At 39.9% G+C, this 18,234-nt stretch overlaps 1 protein-coding gene across 2 annotated transcripts in view; it reads left to right on the forward strand.

The window, feature by feature from the left end:
• CPM (carboxypeptidase M) overlaps nt 1-16,336 on the forward strand; it is a 75,103-nt gene extending 58,767 nt beyond the window's left edge. For both annotated transcript variants that reach the window (XM_018047966.1, XM_018047967.1), the window contains 3 exons: nt 502-654; nt 11,056-11,204; nt 13,226-16,336. In XM_018047966.1, coding sequence (XP_017903455.1) covers nt 502-654; nt 11,056-11,204; nt 13,226-13,468 — 545 coding nt within the window. In that variant the 3' untranslated portion in view covers nt 13,469-16,336. The remainder of the gene's footprint in view (nt 1-501; nt 655-11,055; nt 11,205-13,225) is intronic.

Here is an 18,234-nt window from a genome sequence, read left to right on the forward strand (position 1 = left end):
TTCCAATCCCAAAGAAAGGCAATGCCAACAAAGAATGTTCAAACTACCACACAATTGTACTCATCTCACACGCTAGCATATACTTATTTTTACAGAATAAATGTGTTTATGAAAGGCTTGTAGAAATATTTTAAAAGAAATATCACTCTAGTTTCTCTCTGTTTAAAATGTAATTTAGGAAAGAAATGTAATATGAAGAATTTTGTAGTTGTGATTTTTAAAAAGGACCCTTCCCTTACTCCTCAGTTAATCTGGATGCATAGATGAACATCAGTCAGCTCTGATTCAGTTACCCATATGGGAGTATTTAGGATTGCTTGGTCATGTCTGGATAATAAAATGTCAAGCTGCAATTGTACATGCCAATATGTCAAATTCATCTTTTCCTGTTTACATGTCCTGTCATTGCAACTGTCTAATTCACCTGTCTCCAAGATATGTGATACTTGACTTCACTCCAACTTCATACTTTTTAAAAGACTTAAATATGTTTGTGTTTAGGTGGAATGCAAGATTATAACTACATCTGGGCCCAGTGTTTTGAAATTACGTTGGAGCTGTCATGCTGTAAATATCCTCGCAAGGAGAAGCTTCCAAGCTTCTGGAAGGATAACAAAGATTCGCTGATTGAATATATAAAACAGGTGCACATAGGTTTGTAAGATTTTATTATTAATTCCTATTAACATAAAATATAGCATCTGGCAAAACCTTTGGGTTGAGAAAATGCAAGCCCCTATTTGTGTTTCCTGGGTCCAGCCTCATTTTTAGCACCAGAACTAATGGTTCAGAATTCTCTCTGCATGAGCATTTGCAGCATATGAAAAATGCAGCACCCATCAGCTCATATAAGAGAGAGCATGGTGTGTGTTACTTTAATATGGGGGTGTAAAATCCAGGGTACTTCTAGTTTTACGTGTTGAATGACCTGGAAATCTGGCAAAAGATCAATAAAACAGGCTGTAACTCTGTTACATCATCGCCCATTTAGAAGACAGGTTTGCTTGTCATTTGCCATTCACTACCACAGACCCAGAGAATGTGGGACATGGCATTTTACATTTTTCTCTAGAACTGGGTGGTGACTTAGCACCATTAGCTTCAACCCCTCCCACCTCTCAACTGTGCCAAATGACCAGGCACTGGGAGTCTTTGCAGCCTGTTTTTTTGATGCCTGTCTGACCTTTATGACAGATGAGCGGACGGTGTGTGACAAGAGCAGTCATTCTCAGACATGTGCAACTGACTCACCAGGAGGGTTTGTTAAAACATGGATTGCCAGGCCCATCCTCAGAGTTTCTGATTTAGTGGGTCTGGAATGGCTGACATCTTCCCTGATGATGCGGACGCTGCAGGTCCAGGGACTACTCTTTGAAAACCATTGCATGAGACTAGCACATCGCTTGTGGTGATGGTGGAACCTTGGGCAGGGTGTGGAAGGCTCTTCTGCATTGCCCGTGTTATTCTTCTCCATTCAGAACAGTTGGGGGAAGCAAGGCGTCAAGAATTGGAGTAGTGGTTATGAAGTCAAGTGGTGTGTGTGTGTTGAAGAAGTTTTCATCATGGACCTACTGCATAATTGCAGAATTCCTGGATTTTCTGCATGCTTCACACCAAAGTTTCCCACCTGCTGCAAAGAGATGGTGTAGTTGAGGGGTACAGGGCTGAGTGCAGGGACAATTAGAAGCTTCTCTTGGCCATACATCCCGAATATGGATATTCCTTCCCCCTTTCATACTTGACCTCCAACCTCTTGCCATCCCAAAACACAAGTACAGAAAGATTATGTATTTTTAAAATATTTATTTTTATTTATTTGGCTGCACCAGGTCTTAGTTGTGGCACGCAGGATTTTAGTTGTGGCATGCGAACTCTTGTGCGCATGTGGGATCTAGGCCCCCTGCATTGGGAGCACAGAGTCTTAGCCACTGGACCACCCAGGAAGTTCCCAGAAATATTATTTTTTAGTTGGCAGGACTGCGTCTAACTGGCTGAGACATTAATGGAGTAGGTTGATGGGGGTTATTACAAAATGTAGTATTACCAGCATCTTAGTGTACTTTAACCAGCATCTTAATAATTTTTATTGAGCTTATTATTGGGTCTTTTTCCTTTTTCATTATGTCACCAGACCCTGTTCTGGTGTTTCTCCTTTTGACTTTCTTCACAAGGCACATTTCTACTTTGGCTGTAGCTTCTACCTATACCAATCTTTTAGTGTAAACTCTAAAAATTCCTCCTTTAGAAGAGTAAAACTGGGAATGCAACGGAACACAAAATACACTCTATGAATTTCAGACTAGTTGGAAAGGTTAGGGTACTACTGGGCACTGAGTTAAGGTGGGCTCTGAAATATAATGCTGAAATAATATTGTCAGTGAAGGAGCTTTGTAAACTGTTAGAAAACATACAAATTATGGCCTAAGTGTTATTGTTATTAATTTAAAGCATTTACAAGTCCAATTAACTAGATTTTATAAAGAATATTCATCTCTCTGTGTGTCCCTATAATCAGATGTGCACAGTTCACTTAAACCATATGTATGAATATATATTAATACATCAGCACTGCCCCCTTGTGGTTTAAGACAGGGTTTTTGTTTTCCTCCCTAGTTTAATAATGAAACTCTATTTCAAAATACTGATACAGCATGGTTACTGTTACCTGATAGAGAGCTTCTCTCCATATTGGTGCCCAATGGGAAGCCAGAGTATGTTTGCAGATAACAGAAACAACCATCTCTTTACCGTTATTGCTCTGGTTTAAGGAAATTATTGAGGTTTGTCAAGGTGCCTCACATTCATTGGTTCAGTTTCACCACTTGCTATGATGCTAAGATCTGAGATCTCCAGGTGGGTCAGAGACTCTGGTAGGTCGTCCTCGTCTGGGAAGGAAAGGCCTCTTACTCTAATGGAAGAACCTGGTCTAGAGCAGGGGTCCCCAGCCTCTCTGGTGCCTGATGATCTGAGGTGGAGCTGGTGTAGTAATAATGGAAATAAAGTGCACAGCAAATGCAATGTGCTTGACTCATACCAAAACCATCCCTCCACCCCTGGTCTGTAGAAAAACTGTCTTCTGTGAAACCAGTCTGTGGTGACAAAAGGGTTGAGGCCCGCTGGTCTAGAGGGCAGGAGCCTGGGTAAAGCCTAAGCTGTTCTGTTATCTGCTTGTGTGAAACCTCGCAAGTCACTTGCCTCGACTGTTTTTAGTCAACTGATAGCTGGGACGGACAGCATATGCCTTGCCTCACCCCAGCTTATTCTAAGGTTCTGATTGGTCATTCTTTCAATTAAATCTCACCTCCAACCTCAGTCTAAACTCAGGCTCTTTGTTGCTATGTCGTCAAGCTTAAGAGGGTTGACCAGGCTCAGGTTGAGATGAGGGTAAGGCAGACATTAAGGGGAGCCTGAATTCTAGGGACCTGGAATGTCCCAAATGTTCCCTCTCTGGGGAGAAGTAAAGAGGAGCAAGACATGACATTGTCTCCTGCTGTCTTCTCCCCTGAACTCCTTAGAGCAGAGCTGAACCCAGAGGTTAGGGGATGGCCCACGGCACCCAGAAACCTAAGCAACCTGGGCCCGAGAGAATCTGGTATGTGCTGAGTGCCAGAAGCCTGAGAGACACAGATAACACATCTGTCATGGGGTCCAAAGTCAGTGACACCTGTGCTGTGCTCATCAGGTGGGGGCATGGGAATGGACAGTCCCCCGAAAACCACCATCTCAGACTGTGCTCTGGCCAGTTCTTGCCCAGAATGTGCTTTTCATCCATGGAGTTTGATACATCCCCAAGGGATGTACATTTATTTCTCCCCCTCATTTCCAGGTGTGGCCACAAAATTTGTCTCAGATTTCATTCTCCTTTGCCTATTACATGAACGTTTTTTAGAATTTTGCTTTTTGTTCCCCTGATGTCATAGTGCTGACTGTTATCTGCAAATCTTTGGATCTACTGGTCTTTTTTTTTTTTCCCATTTTCAATTTTAACATATCAAAATAAATCATCTCTTTTAGCAAAACAGTCACTTATAAGTGAAAAGTTTGGTGGTGCCTGGACAGAGTATTGAAAAGACATATAAGATCCAAAGGTAGCTTACATTTGGCTGGTGGTATGGGGTTATCCTCTAACAGAAATTCTGTAGTTACGCATGGTCTGTGTTTGTTCAGTAACAGTGATATTCAGATATTCCCAACTTGAACTACTGTCTCTAGGTTTGGGTAAGGGATATACAGAAATGAATCTTTTAATCTTTAGAGGACATTGAATGAAAGTCAAATTTGAATATGAACACTTTAGCAACTGACCTGAATCCAAATTACTCTTCGTTTCCCCATACTTGAGGATAGGCAGACTATAGGTCCCTGGAAATCTTTCTTCAGTTTCACAGATGATATGGGGGGCTGTGTGCGTATCTAAGGTCATCCAAAAGCACTGTTCATAGGCTGTCAAAAAATTCAGATCTGTTCTGTTAAAGCGTAGCAACCATTTCCAGCCAAGAAGGAAATGCTAACTTTTTTTTAATTTGAAGTATAATTGATTTACAATGTCTTAATTTCTGCTGTACCGCAAAGTGACTCAGTATTATATATGTATATATAACATATAGTTTTATATATTTTTCATATTCCTTTCTGATTTATCACAGGATATTATTCATAGTTCCCGGTAGGACCTTGTTGTTTATCCATTTTAGACAGCTTGCATCTGCTAATCCCCAACCCCCAGGACATCTCTCTCCCACCCCCTCCCCCTTGGCAACCACAAGACTGTTCTCTGTGTCTGTGGTCTGTATGTATATACAGCATCTTCTTTATCCATTCATCTGCCAAAGGACATTCATGTCTTGACCTTTGTGAATAGTGCTGTTAACATAGGGATACATGTATCTTTTTGAATTTTAGTTTTGTCTGGATACATGCCTGGGAGTGGGATTGCTGGATTACATAGCAATACTATTTTTTGAAGCATCTGCATACTGTTTGCCATAGAGACCGTACCAACTTACATTCCTACCAACACTGTAGGCAGGTTTCCTTTTCTCCATACCCTCTCCAGCATTTGTTATTTGTAGACTTTTTAATGATGGCCATTCTAACCAGGGTGCTGCTGCTAAGTCGCTTCAGTCGTGTCCGACTCTGTGCGACCCCATAGATGGCAGCCCACCAGGCTCCCCCGTCCCTAGGATTCTCCAGGCAAGAACACTGGAGTGGGTTGCCATTTCCTTCTCCAGGGTATCTTCCTGACCCAGGAACTGAACCCAGGTCTCCTGCATTGCAGGCAGATTTTTTACCAACCGAGCTACAAGGGAAGCCCCGCTGTTTATATATTCTGGAGATTAATCCCTTGTCAGTTGGATCATTTGTAAATATTTTCTCCCAGTCGTCTTTTCATTTTGTTTATGATTTCCCTTGCTGCGCAAAAGCTTATAGTTTGATTAGGTCCCATTTGTTTTTGTTTTTATTTCTATTGCCTTGGGAAACCTAAGAAAACTGCTATGATTTACATCAGAGAATGTTTTGCCTATGTTCTCTTCTAGGAGTTTTATAGTGTCATGTTTTTTATTTGTCTTTAAGCCATTTTGAGTTTATTTCTGTGTATGGTGTGTGTTCTGACTTCATTAATTTACAGGCAGCTCTCCAGCTTTCCCAACACCAATTGTTAAAGAGACTGTCTTTTCTCCATTGTGTATTTCTTTTGTCTCCTTTGTTGAAGATTGACCACAGGTTGGTGGGTTTATTTCTGGGCTCTCAGTTCTGTTCCATTGATCCATATGTCTGTTTTTGTGCCAGTACCATGCTGTTTTGATTACTGTTTGCTGATTTTTTTAAAGTACCATGGAATTTTTTTCTTGGTATCTTCTGCCTTGCATCCTGAATCTTTTTAAACTTTTTATATTGGAGTATAGCCAATCAACAATGCTGTGATAGTTTCAAACATCCTGAGTCTTATTCTAGCATTATCTTAGATGTCAAAGGATGGTATAAAGTCAGTTTCAAAGATAGCTTACTTTTCTATGAGTTGGGTGTTGTTGGTTTTTTTTTTGGTTTTGAAGATGATGAAAAATACAAAAGATGCCAACACACATACTGCCAGTACCACAAGCTATCTTGCATAAATGCACAGATTTTCCAAGCAGTAGGAAGACTATAAGCTAGTTCACAGGCCTAAGGAAGGAAGACCTAAGCATAGCTTCTTTCCTCACATATTCTTGCTCCTGAGGAACAAAGTTGAATTGAGATCCCAGCAATTTATGTAGTGTATCTATTCAACTTCAGACTTACATAGCTGTGGTCTTTCTATTCCTTTGTATCATTTTTCTCATCCAAATAAGAAAGAGAAGGATTAAGAAATGGATTAATATTTGTTGAGCCTCCTCTTGTATTTGATCTTCATGACAATCCTGGAAGGTATATACATATTATGCCCATTTAATAGGTGATGGAATTGAGGCTTGGGAATGTTTAGTGACTTGGGACATAATGTAAATCTCTCTTCAAAAAATGAATGCTACTGAAATTCAATGAATAAATGCAGAATCAGGTTACTAAATTATGACTGATTTTAACAGTTGATACTACCTAAAGATCAAAAGGATACATATGACCCTTGAACAACACATGTATGAACTGCATGAATACACTTATATGCGTGGGGTGGGGTGGGGGACTGGTTTCGTTTTTTCACTAAATATCTACTCTAGTAATATCCAATTCATGGTTGGTGGACTCTGCCAGCGCTGAGAGAGCCAACCATAAAGCTGTATGTGGATTTTCAACTGTGTGGAGGGTCGATGTCCCTAACACTTGCATTGTTCAAAGGTTAGCTCTAGTAGGAATAAGTATAAATGGAACCTATTTTTTTAAATGCAAAAGAGGAAAAAATCAAAGTGGAGGTTTACATTTGATTACATTGAAAAAATGAGAAGAAAATATGGAATTTAATAACTTTTATCCTTGTGGCCTCTTCTCATTTATGTCATTAAGATAACATGACTTGTCAATGAAATAGACAAACTGAGATGGGAAAATAGGATTTAAAATGAGTGGAGTCTTAAAATATATATGGCCTTTTATTAACTGTATTCTCGAAATTTCAAGATGTCAAGAATACAGCTTGGTCTAATGTATCATTTAAGGCCTATGTTTCCTTATTGATTCTCTAACTGATCTGTTCAGTGATGAAAGTGGGGTATTAAAGTCCCCTACTATTACTGTCAATCTCTCCTTTTTATGGCTGTTGGTATTTTCCTTATATATTGAGGTGGTCCTATGCTGGGTGCCTATGTATTTACAATTGTCATATCTTCTTAGGTTGATTCCTTGATCATTGTGTAGTGTCCGTCTTTGTCTCTTACAACAGTCTTTCCACCATTCTGTCTTCTGGCTTACTCATCCATCCTTCTGCCTGTTATTCCATTGATTCCTTCTAGGGTACTGTTTCATTTCATTGATTGTGATTTTTAATCTCTTTGTTCTTTAGTTCTAGGTTTTTGTTGAACATTTCTTGTATCTTCTCAATCTATGCCTCCATTCTTTTTCTGAGATCTTGGAATATCTTTTCTATCATTACTCCGAATTCTTTTTCAGATAGATTGCCTATCTCCCCTTCAATTAGTTTTTGTCCTGGCATTTTATCTTGTTCACTCATCTGGGACATAGTTCTCTGCCACTGTGTCTGACTTTCTGTGATTGCAGCTTCCATTCAACAGGCTGCAGGGTTATAGCTCTTCTTGCTTCTGCTGTTGGCCTCCTGGTAGATGAGGCTGTTTAAGAGGCTTGTACAGGCTTCCGGGTGTGAGGGACTGATTTTTGCCCACTGGTGGGTGGATATGAGTTTTGTCCCTCTGGTGGGCAGGGCTGTGTCAGGGGGTGTGGTTAGTGGGCAGCTATGTGCTCAAGAAGACATTAAACAGTCTGTCTGCTGATGGGTGAGGCTGTATTCCTACCATTTTGATTATTTGGCCTGAGGCTTCCCAGCATTGGTGCCTACAGGCTTTTGGGCAGGGACAAGTCTTGGTGAGAAAATGGCAGCCTTCCAGAGGGCTCGTGCCAATGAAAACTCCCCAGAACTACCACTTCCAGTGTCCCTGTCCCTGCAATGAGCTACAGCCATCACCCCCACCTCCACGACAGACCCTGCAATACTGGCAGGTAAGTCTGCCCCAGTTGATTATGAGGTCTTTGCTTTTTTCCTGGGTGCTGGTGCGTATGAGACCCTGTGCGTGCCTGCCAATAGTGGAATTTTTGTTTCCCCTAGTTTTGTGGAATTCCTGCTATCAAACCCCACTGGCCTTGAAAGCTATATTCTCTAAGGACGACTCCTCCCCATTGCCCAACTCCCAGGCTGGGAAGCCTGATACGGAGCTCAGAACTTTCAATCCTATAGAACTTCTGTGGTATAATTATTTTTCAGCCTATGGGTCACCCACCCAACATGTATGGGATTTGGTTTCATCAGGATTGTACCTCCCACCTGCTGTCTTGTTGTGGCTTCTTCCTTTTCTTTGAAGGTAGGGTATCTCTTTTGGTAGATTCCAGGGGTTTTTTTGTCAGTGGTGTTTCCATAAGAGGTGAGCTTGTCCTTCTACTCCACCATCTTGTCACCTAATAACAGTGAATTTAAATGTGCAGCTCTAAAGGTCAGAAGTTCAATACCAGTCTCGCTGGGCTTAAAGTCCAGGTGTCAGCAGGACTGGTTCCTTCCAGAGACTCTTGAAACATATAGCCTTGAAAATGAGAGGGCATGCATACATGAGACCCACAAACCTATAGCAAATTGAGAAACAGTTCTTCAAGGAATCACACAGACTTACCTGGCTATCCCCCAGGACCTAGTGCTAAGGCAGCTGATGGAAAAGTGCCCAGCCTTTCTGTGAAAGAAGCCTAGTTGCCTGTCTGAAAGCTTCAGCCTGAGGGGCAGTCATTTCATTTAACGCATATCTAGGGGTCAGCTGAAATACTCTCCGAAGATGGAGGCTGCCATCTCTGCTCTGTCCCTCCACCTCCCTGCAGGATCCCAGTGTCTCCTGGAAAGGAGTTTGTGCACTTGTCTGGTGCCCTGTTTTCTACAGTTGCCACCCCTTCATTCCCTGGTTCTGTTTGACCAGCAGGGCTTTTGTTCATGGATCCCACGGGACTGTAACAAACAGAAAAGGAGTTCTTAACCAGCCGTACCCAGGACACAGTGGGAGAGGCAGCAGTGAAAAACAAAAACAGTCTTTTGGAGAAAGAGGACTATTAGTTTATCTTCATAGTTGTGGCTTAAGGAGCAGGCTTCTAATTAAATTTACATCTAGTGGCTGACTACAATCATCTCTAGATGTCACTGGGCACCATCTTCACTCTCAACTTGTCTTCAAGAAAGGAGCTTGTATACCTTTCTAGCCCCTTGGCTTTTGTGGCTACTACCCAGAGAACACTTTCTTTCCTGGCCTGATTCTCACGAGTTCAAAGAGCTGATATCAAACAAAGAAATGGTTCTTAACTGGCTGTCACCCCAGGGCTCAGTGCAAAGGCAATAGACAGAAACACTCATCTCCCAGCCTTCCCCGAAAGAGATACATTTGTATACCTTCAAAGCTGCTGTCTGAGGGTTTGGCTTCCAGTACACCTGAACCTTTGTGCAAAATATTCCCCTTTGAGACACTAACAGGCCTTGGCATACTCTCAACTATGGGAGTCATTAAGACTAAAGTAAGCAGCTTGGGTAATCACAAAGATTGGAGACAAAACCCAGAGCTGGGGTAGGGTTGAATAGTAAGTTCATCTCTTACATGAACCCACTCCTTCAAGACTGGGAGCGATGGTTGTTTTATCTAATACATATAAACCCACACAGTGTCAGCACAGAGGACTACATTCCTAATCAAAGAACAAGATAAAACCCCAGAAAACAGCTTAATGAAACAGGTAAGTGATGTACATGATAGAGTTCAAAACAGTGGTCATAAAGATGCTCCCTGAGTTCAGCAGAACTATGCATGAACAAAATAATTTCAACAGAAAGAAAATATAAGAAAGTACCAAACAGAAGTCATGGAGCTGAAAAATAAATACAGTGGAGGAGTTCAATAACACACGAGATGAGACGGGAGAAAGGAAAGTAAATCCAAGGACAGGACAATGGAATTCATCCAATCATAGCAGCGAAAAGAAAAAGAATGAAAAAGAGTGAAGACGGCCTAAAGAACTTATGGGACATCAAGCAGGCCAACATTTACATTACAGGAGTCCCAGAAGGTGCAGAAACAGAAAAGTTATTTGAAGGAAAAAAAGGCTGAAAAGTTCCCTAACGTGGAACTTCCTAGAAGGAAGCAGACATCCAGATCAAGGAAGCCTGGAGAATTCCAAATAAACCAAAAGAGACCCACATCAAGACATATTGTAATTAACATGTCAAAAGTTAAAGACAAATAAGAGATATCACCTTACCCCTGTTGGAATAGCTATTGTCAAAAGATAAGAAGTAACAAGTGTTGGCAGGGATGTGGAGAAAAGAGAACCCTTCTGCACTATTGACAGAAATGTAAACTGGTGCAGCACTATGGAAACAGTATGGAGCGTCTAAGAAAAACTAGAAACAGAACTACTATATGATCCAGTAATTCTACTTAAGGGTATTTATCCAAAAGAAATGGAAGCAACTTAATCAGATGGATAAATAGATACAGAAAATGTGGTATGTTTAAAATAAGTCCTGGGGAGGTAGTGTACAGCATGGTAAATATAGTTAATACTGTATTGTATACTTGAAATTTGCTAAGAAAGTAAAATAAAAGTTATCATCATGCAAAAAAAGTGTTAACTATGTTAACTGAGCATATTTTGGTGAATATTTCACAGTACATACATTTAGCCATGTTGTATACCTAAAGCTAATATGTTTTTATTATATCTTCAATTTTTAAAAAAAGTTTACCATCCCCTCTCAAATACTCTATTAACTCAGAATAGCTAATACATATTGGGCTTATTTTTCTAAACAATTATAAGAATTTTTTTTTTCTTACGCCATAAAATGTGGTATTAACACTTAATTCTTTTTTTGTCTTGCAGGTGTAAAGGGCCAAGTGTTTGATCAGAATGAGACTCCATTATCCAATGTAACTGTAGAAGTCCAAGACAGAAAACATATCTGCCCCTATAGAACCAACAAATTTGGAGAGTATTACCTCCTCCTCTTGCCTGGATCCTATGTAATAGAGGTAAGAATACAATGTTAATTACTGTTATTAAAATACTATAGAACTCAATACTTACTCACCTAGAAAGAATCTAAAATAAGTCTGGAATATGGAAAAGGAGATACATCAGGACAGAATAAAAAGTCAATGTCAGATTTGCATCTGTCAGAGGGAGTGGGTAAAGTGGCAATAGTAAAAACAAACTCAAAATCATGTTTTCTCCCCAACTGGAAATTTTTAAAATAGAAGCCAAATCACATTTCTCATGATAAAAAATGGAAAAAACCCTATAGAAACAGCCAACATAGTCAAAGTTCTTCCAAGGTTCATGAAATACCAGTTTAACACCTATTCTATGAACCATAATTTCTACTATTAAAAAACTGACTGGGACACAAGTTCCTTAGAATTCATTACAAATAAAATTTGATCCACAAAGTCTACCAGTATATTAAGTGACACATATTTTTGCAGCCTTCTCATAAGCAGATGAAGGTCAGTTTTTCAATCAATCCAAGTAAAATTCCAGATTTTAATTCTATTTAGATGAATGTTTCTGAGGCTTTTCTTCTGTAAGGATACATGGCCTAGTTTGAAGCTGAGTGGGTTTATGCAAATGAACTAAATGAATAAGTAGCTGATTTAGTAGGCCAGATGTTCCTCTTCCTTTCTGATGTGGCTTCCTCTAGAATGTCAAGTTATATCTAGTTTGTTTAATGGGTCTAATGCCAGCCATAGCATACATTTTCAGTTCGTACAATTCTGTAGGATTAGAAACTCCCACTCCAGAAAGTGAAAGTGAAGTCGCTCAGTTGTGTCTGACTCTGCGACCCCGTGGACTATAGCCCACCAGGCTTCTCCATCCGTGGGATTCTCCAGGCAAGAATACTGGAGTGGTTGCCATTTCCTTCTCCAGGGGATCTTCCCGATCCAGGGGTTATTCCCAAAGTGCCCAGCACACTTGGAGTAAGGTACTCATCCTTTTCTTGAGTGTCTCTCCTCCTACTGAGGAGATAAACAGAACTGGAAAGACCCAACTTACTATGAATCTTTGCCTAAAAAAGGCCCTTTTTTTCCTGGGACATTTTCATTATATGAAAAAAAAAAGGGTTTTCCTTGTGGTGAATCTAAATTGTTTTTATGCAGTCCCATAAATAAGCCACATCTTGCATATATGTATATGTATAACAGATTCACTTTGCTGTACACCTGAAACAAAAAACTTGTAAATCAACCGTACTCTAATAAAATTTAAAGTTATAAATTGTTGACTTCCAATTAGTTAGACTAACGCAGCACGAATCAGCTTTAGTCTAGGACAAAAGGGAAAGGTAAGACTGTGGAAGCTGAGATGAATAACTAAATACAGGCTGGTTAGTGGTCATGTAAATGTTATTCCCCATTCTCTTCTCCCGCTACCATATATAATGAAAGCATTTCTCAGTAAATAACAGTCCATAGTTTAGCGTTTGTCATTGTTTTCCTGATCATTTCCTCCACCAAAAAGATAAATCTAGCTGAAGATTCAGATTTGTGGACAAAACCAGGTAAAATCAAAGCTTTTTAAGGAAGCAACAACATTTATATATATATATATATATATACACACACAGAAATATATAAAATCAGTTGCAGGAAAATGGAATAAATTGAGAAAAGATTTCCACGTAAATCTAGATTCTGAATCAGGATAGTAAGCAGAGATTGGGACAAAGAGAAACAGTCAACTCTTTTACCTTTGCAATCCATGATAAATGATGGGGACAGAAATCAGTCTGTTGCTTTCGAATTCTGACATCTCCAGATAAAGGAGCTGTCTTTATTTCACTTTGTAATTCTCAGCAACGGCATTAACCACAGTACTCCACATCAGCAGGATAACTCAGTGAGCAGGACTGACGCTGTTTCTAAGCCCGGGGAGACCTGGCAGGTTGTTACGTGTGTTTCATAAAGGCTGCATTTTAGTGGATATCAGGGTTTTCAGTGCTGGCACCACAAAACATCTGAAATCACTCAGATAACTGTTTCTTGTTTCCTCTCAGGTTACAGTCCCTGGACATGGTCCACATCTCACAAAGGTGACTATTCCCCCTAAATCCCAGAACTTCAGTGCTCTTAAAAAGGATATTTTACTTCCATTCAGAGGACAATTGGATCATATCTCAGAATCAAATCCTTTATGTCCCAGGATTCCTCTTTACAGTGAACTGCAAGGCCACTCAGCTGCAACAAAACCCAGTCTGTTCTTATTTTTAGTGACTCTTTTTCACATATTGTTCAAATAAAGCAAAATGTGAAACTCAACCCCCATCATCACCTGGAATCAGGGATTAATCATGCCAGGTTACTGCAACTCTTAACTCCCTCTGTGGGACCTTGATTGGATAAACTCCATGATCCTTCCCTAAGAAGAGAAATGTTTATTTTCAAATCCTGCAACAACCAATGTACGGTGATAATGAAAGGAATGATTTAGTCATTATGTGGAAGATACCTGCCCATCAAGTACTGCTCACTTACACTTAATCTTGAAGTGGTCTTAGAAATTTATAAGAAGTTAAACTTGAGAAGCTAAAAAAAGATCCTGCAAGGGAAAAAAAAAAAAGAACTAATTTTGTATACAGACAGCCATTTGAATATAAGCAATGAAGATGAATATTTATTGATTACCTATTACATACATGGGTCAGGAAGATCCCCTGGAGGAGGAAATGGCAATCCAGCCCAGTATTCTTGCCTGAAAAATCCCACGGACAGAGGAGCTTGGCGGGGCTACAGGGCAAAGGGTTGCAGCGTGGGACACAGCTGAGTGAGCATATAGCATACTGCTAATACATGCAAGGCCTTGCCACGTGTGCTCCGTGTGAAGAAATGGTGCCATATATAATTTTCAGTACAGGGAGAAATGACATAGGACTGGGAATATTAAGTTCTGCCAATGTTCTAAGGAAATGTAAGAGAAAATAGGCAACCATGTCACAGAAGCCCAAGAAAATACAGACCTGATGGGATGACAAATTTGTCTACAGAGCCCCCAAAATAATAGGTTAAGGGTCCCTGCCTTTCTGAAACCAGATGCCACACTCCTCAGGTATGCTGATGACCCCCAAATGCCAGACTTCAGACTCAGGTCTGACTGCCCACTGGACACATCTACCTGGATGTGACCCATAGATACCTCAAATTCATTATGTTGAAAAATTGTACATACTTTTCTCCCCAGAGCTGCTTTTCCTCCTGCATTCTCTCAGTTACTGATAGCACCAAACTAAAAACCTGGAAGTCCCCCTTAATACCTCCTCCTGCTCCTTCATCCCCTCTATTCAGTCAGTCTCTGACTTTCATTTACAATAACAAATAACAAAGATTGTTATCAAACAATATGAAAGGAATTTTAAAGGATTCAAATTATTATTATTCAAATTCAAACATGAAATCATTTCTTTCATATGTTATCAAATAGCAAAGATTTCAAATAACAATAAAGATTGTTGTTTGTGTTGGTTGATTCTACATTCTCTTCATGGCTACTAACCCCACCAGGTTTAGGCCATCGTAACTCACCTGCACCACAGCAGCAGCTTTACTGGTCCCTTGCTCCCAGCCTTCTCCTCTTCAAATGCAACCTCCATGTAGCACTAGGGAAAGGGGTCTATTTAAAACAATCAGCAATCAACTGCATGTAGTTCCTACACACATAACATGCCGTGTGTGTTCCCTGTGTCTGGCAGTGCCATTCTGACCCACTACATTTTCTTTCCCACACCACCTTTAAAACTCAGTTAAGGCTGTCTATTGGGTGCAGAGTTTCTGTTTAAGGTAAGGAAGTTCTGAAAATAGTGATGATGGGTGTACAACGTTGTGAAGTATTTAATGCCATTGAATTATATACTCAAACTGGTTAAAATGGTAGATTTTATGTATAAAGATAGTAACTATTATATATTAAAATAATGTTTCATAAGGTGCTTTGTGATAATGTACTCTACAAAGTGAAGGTTTCAAGGTATACATGCTAAATTAAAAGATGTAAATTACATCTTTCTTACTTGCTGATGTGAAACTGCGACAGAAATAAAGACTAGTCTGTTAAGAGTAAACAAGTAAAACTTAAAGATTGATGATTCCCTTTAAAAAAAAAAAGGAAACCTCAGTTCAGGTTTCAATTCCCTTGGGAAGCCTTTGCTGCCCGTTGTCCCATTTCACTTCTCAGTTTCACTGCGCCGCACCCCGCCCCCACCGCCACCCGTTGATCTGAGGGCCCTGCCTCTTTGCTCCCCAAATCACACAGGTTACTTCTGTTATGGGACTTACCACACTGTATTATGATCTTCTGCTTCCATGGCTGATTTTCTCTGGTGTGAGGTCTTTGAGACCAAGGTCTACTTAATTTGTTTGGAAAATTTATTTATTCTCAAATCCTAGCACACGGTGAGAACTGAATAAATGAACTAAGTGCTCCAGCAAACTGCTATTCTTAAAACATTATATATACAAATTAGGTTAAAGGGGTCGGGCGGTTATCAAACAGAAAAATATAGCAACTGTGGCAAGCAGATTTCTGACTGCTGTGTATTCCTCATGGAAAGTGAGTTGCTTTAGTTCTTATTTTAAATTGAAAGTTCTATACGATCTGGAAACAAAATATCTTTTCCTAGGGAATATAGAAAAATGAACATAGCATATTGTTTCACTGTAACAGGGAAAGTTGCTTATTGAGAAATTTGGTTCTTATTCTACACAGTGATAATACAGTTGATGCCTATTTTATGACTGATTTAGACTGGGTGGAAGGGGAGAAAATTTTGGTTCAAGAGAAAAAAGTTCACAGCACCTAAAGCAGAAATTTGGGGAGACGTCTAACTTCATTACAGACGTTTACATTATATCACTGAAAAGTAGGCATTGTACTGTATTGACCATAAATTGTTTTATCATACTTTAGCATATGAACTACTCCATAGCCTTTTATAGATATTGCATAAGATGATTTTACAAGTTTTCGCAGTGACTTTCTTTTGTACTATAATTAAGAAAACATACAAATTGTCTAAGACTATAAAGTCTTGTTGGGTAGGGGTCATGACTACCTCTGAATTCAGTAAAAATCAGAATATTTCTGATTCTCAATAAAGAATTAATATTCCTATAAACAATGAGTGCTGCTTCTTTCCATTATGTTACTTTGAAACCACATACTTACACCAGTGTACAAAGTCCACATACCAGAAAGAACTGATTGTCATCAAACAAAGCCTGGGAAAGACCAAATCTAATGACCTTTTATGAGGCAATGATATTGCAATAACTCTTCAAAGCCTAGATAGCCCTTCCAGGAGAGCTTACATGACATATATTAATCCAAATTAGTTTGTGCATGGGTCGGATAATGGATGAAAAGTATGCCTACTGACACAAAAAATCAAACACACACCAAAAAATCAGACAAAAAACATACTACATGCACAAGAAAATCTTTGGAAAATTCCCAATGCACATTAATGTAGTAAAGGGTCTGAGAAATCATGCCAGAAAAAAGTGGATTCCTCCAACAGACTCAGCCATGGAACCTTTGCTTGAATAATTTAGGCTAGTGCCATCTCTTAGAACGGACTTATCCAGATTTCCAAACACATTTTGGGAAATGCTGATATAGGGAAGGGCCTTTTGTCCTAAATAATGTCTTATTGATTTCAAAGTGCTTTTGAAACAGAAAAAGAATTTGCCTCTTCTAGGAGTTAGAAAACTAATAGCCCTAACCCTCATTCCTTCATTGATGCAACCTCTTAACATTGAATTTCTAGTCATAGGGCAGAGAAGTTGGACGTAAGTGTCTATAATGCCCCCTGAAACATGCTAAACAAATAATAGTTTACATGAGACAAGACTGAGGAGGAACTAATTCATAGGTACCAATTATTTAAAAGTGATAAGTGTCTCAATTTAAAAATAAATTGGGGACAGTTTTTCTATTTTCAGAAGGAAAGGAAAAGGAAAGAGCTTCCCTGGTGGCTCAGCTGGTAAAGTGGCTGCCTGCAACACGGGAGACCTGGGTTCAATCCCTGGGTCGGGAAGATCCTCTGGAGAAGGAAATGGCAACCTACTCCAGTACTCTTGCCTGGAAAATTCCATGGATGGAGAAGCCTGGTGGGCTACAGTCCATGGGGTCACAAAGAGTCAGACACAACTGAGTGACTTCATTATATAGACATGCCTTTAGCAGTTTCCTGGTATATCTTACCTAGACTTTGATACTTAAAAAAAAAAAAAAAATTCTGGCTGCATCACAACCAAGGTGAGATCATAGTTACCCAACCAGGGATTGAACCCACACCCCCTGCAGTGAAAGTGTAGAGTCTTAAACATTGGACCCCCAGAAGTCCCTGGATTTTGATACTTAAATTTGCAGCTCCTTATAGCATTCTTTACTCCCATTACACCTTCCAAAGCAAAATACAATTTTTAAATAAACTAAGTTTTAAAATAATAGACATCGAGGAAAAAAGTTAAAGAAGGTAAATTCTAAAAAGGATTAGTCCAGGGGGCTTTTCTGGAGTCTCAGTGGTGGTGTCTGCCTGCCAATACAGGGCTCCATCCCTGATTCGGGAAGATCCCACATGCTGTGGAGCAACCAAGGCTGTGTGCCACAACTATTGAGCCTGGGCTCGAGAGCCCAGGAGCCGAAACTCCTGAAGCCTGCACGCCCTAGAGCCTGTGCTCCGCAACGAGAGAAGCCACTGCAATGAGCAGCAGCCTGAGCACTGCAACTAGAGAGGGGCACCCACCCACTGCAACTACAGAAATTCTGAGCACAGCAACCAAGATCCAGCACAGCCAAAAGTAACTAACTAATGCATTAGTCCACATTTGGGGATGGTAGTATGTTTTTGTTTTTCCTCCTTCATTTTTGAAATTTTCCACTTGCTACTTTTGTAATGAAAGAAGTGTTAGTCACTCAGTCGTGTTCAACTCTTTGCAATCCCATGGACTGTTGCCCACCAGGCTCCTCTGTCCATGCAATTCTCCAGGCAAGAATACTGGAGTGGATAGC

Source organism: Capra hircus, chromosome 5, assembly GCF_001704415.2.
Source record: "Capra hircus breed San Clemente chromosome 5, ASM170441v1, whole genome shotgun sequence".
Classification (NCBI taxonomy): domain Eukaryota; kingdom Metazoa; phylum Chordata; class Mammalia; order Artiodactyla; family Bovidae; genus Capra; species Capra hircus.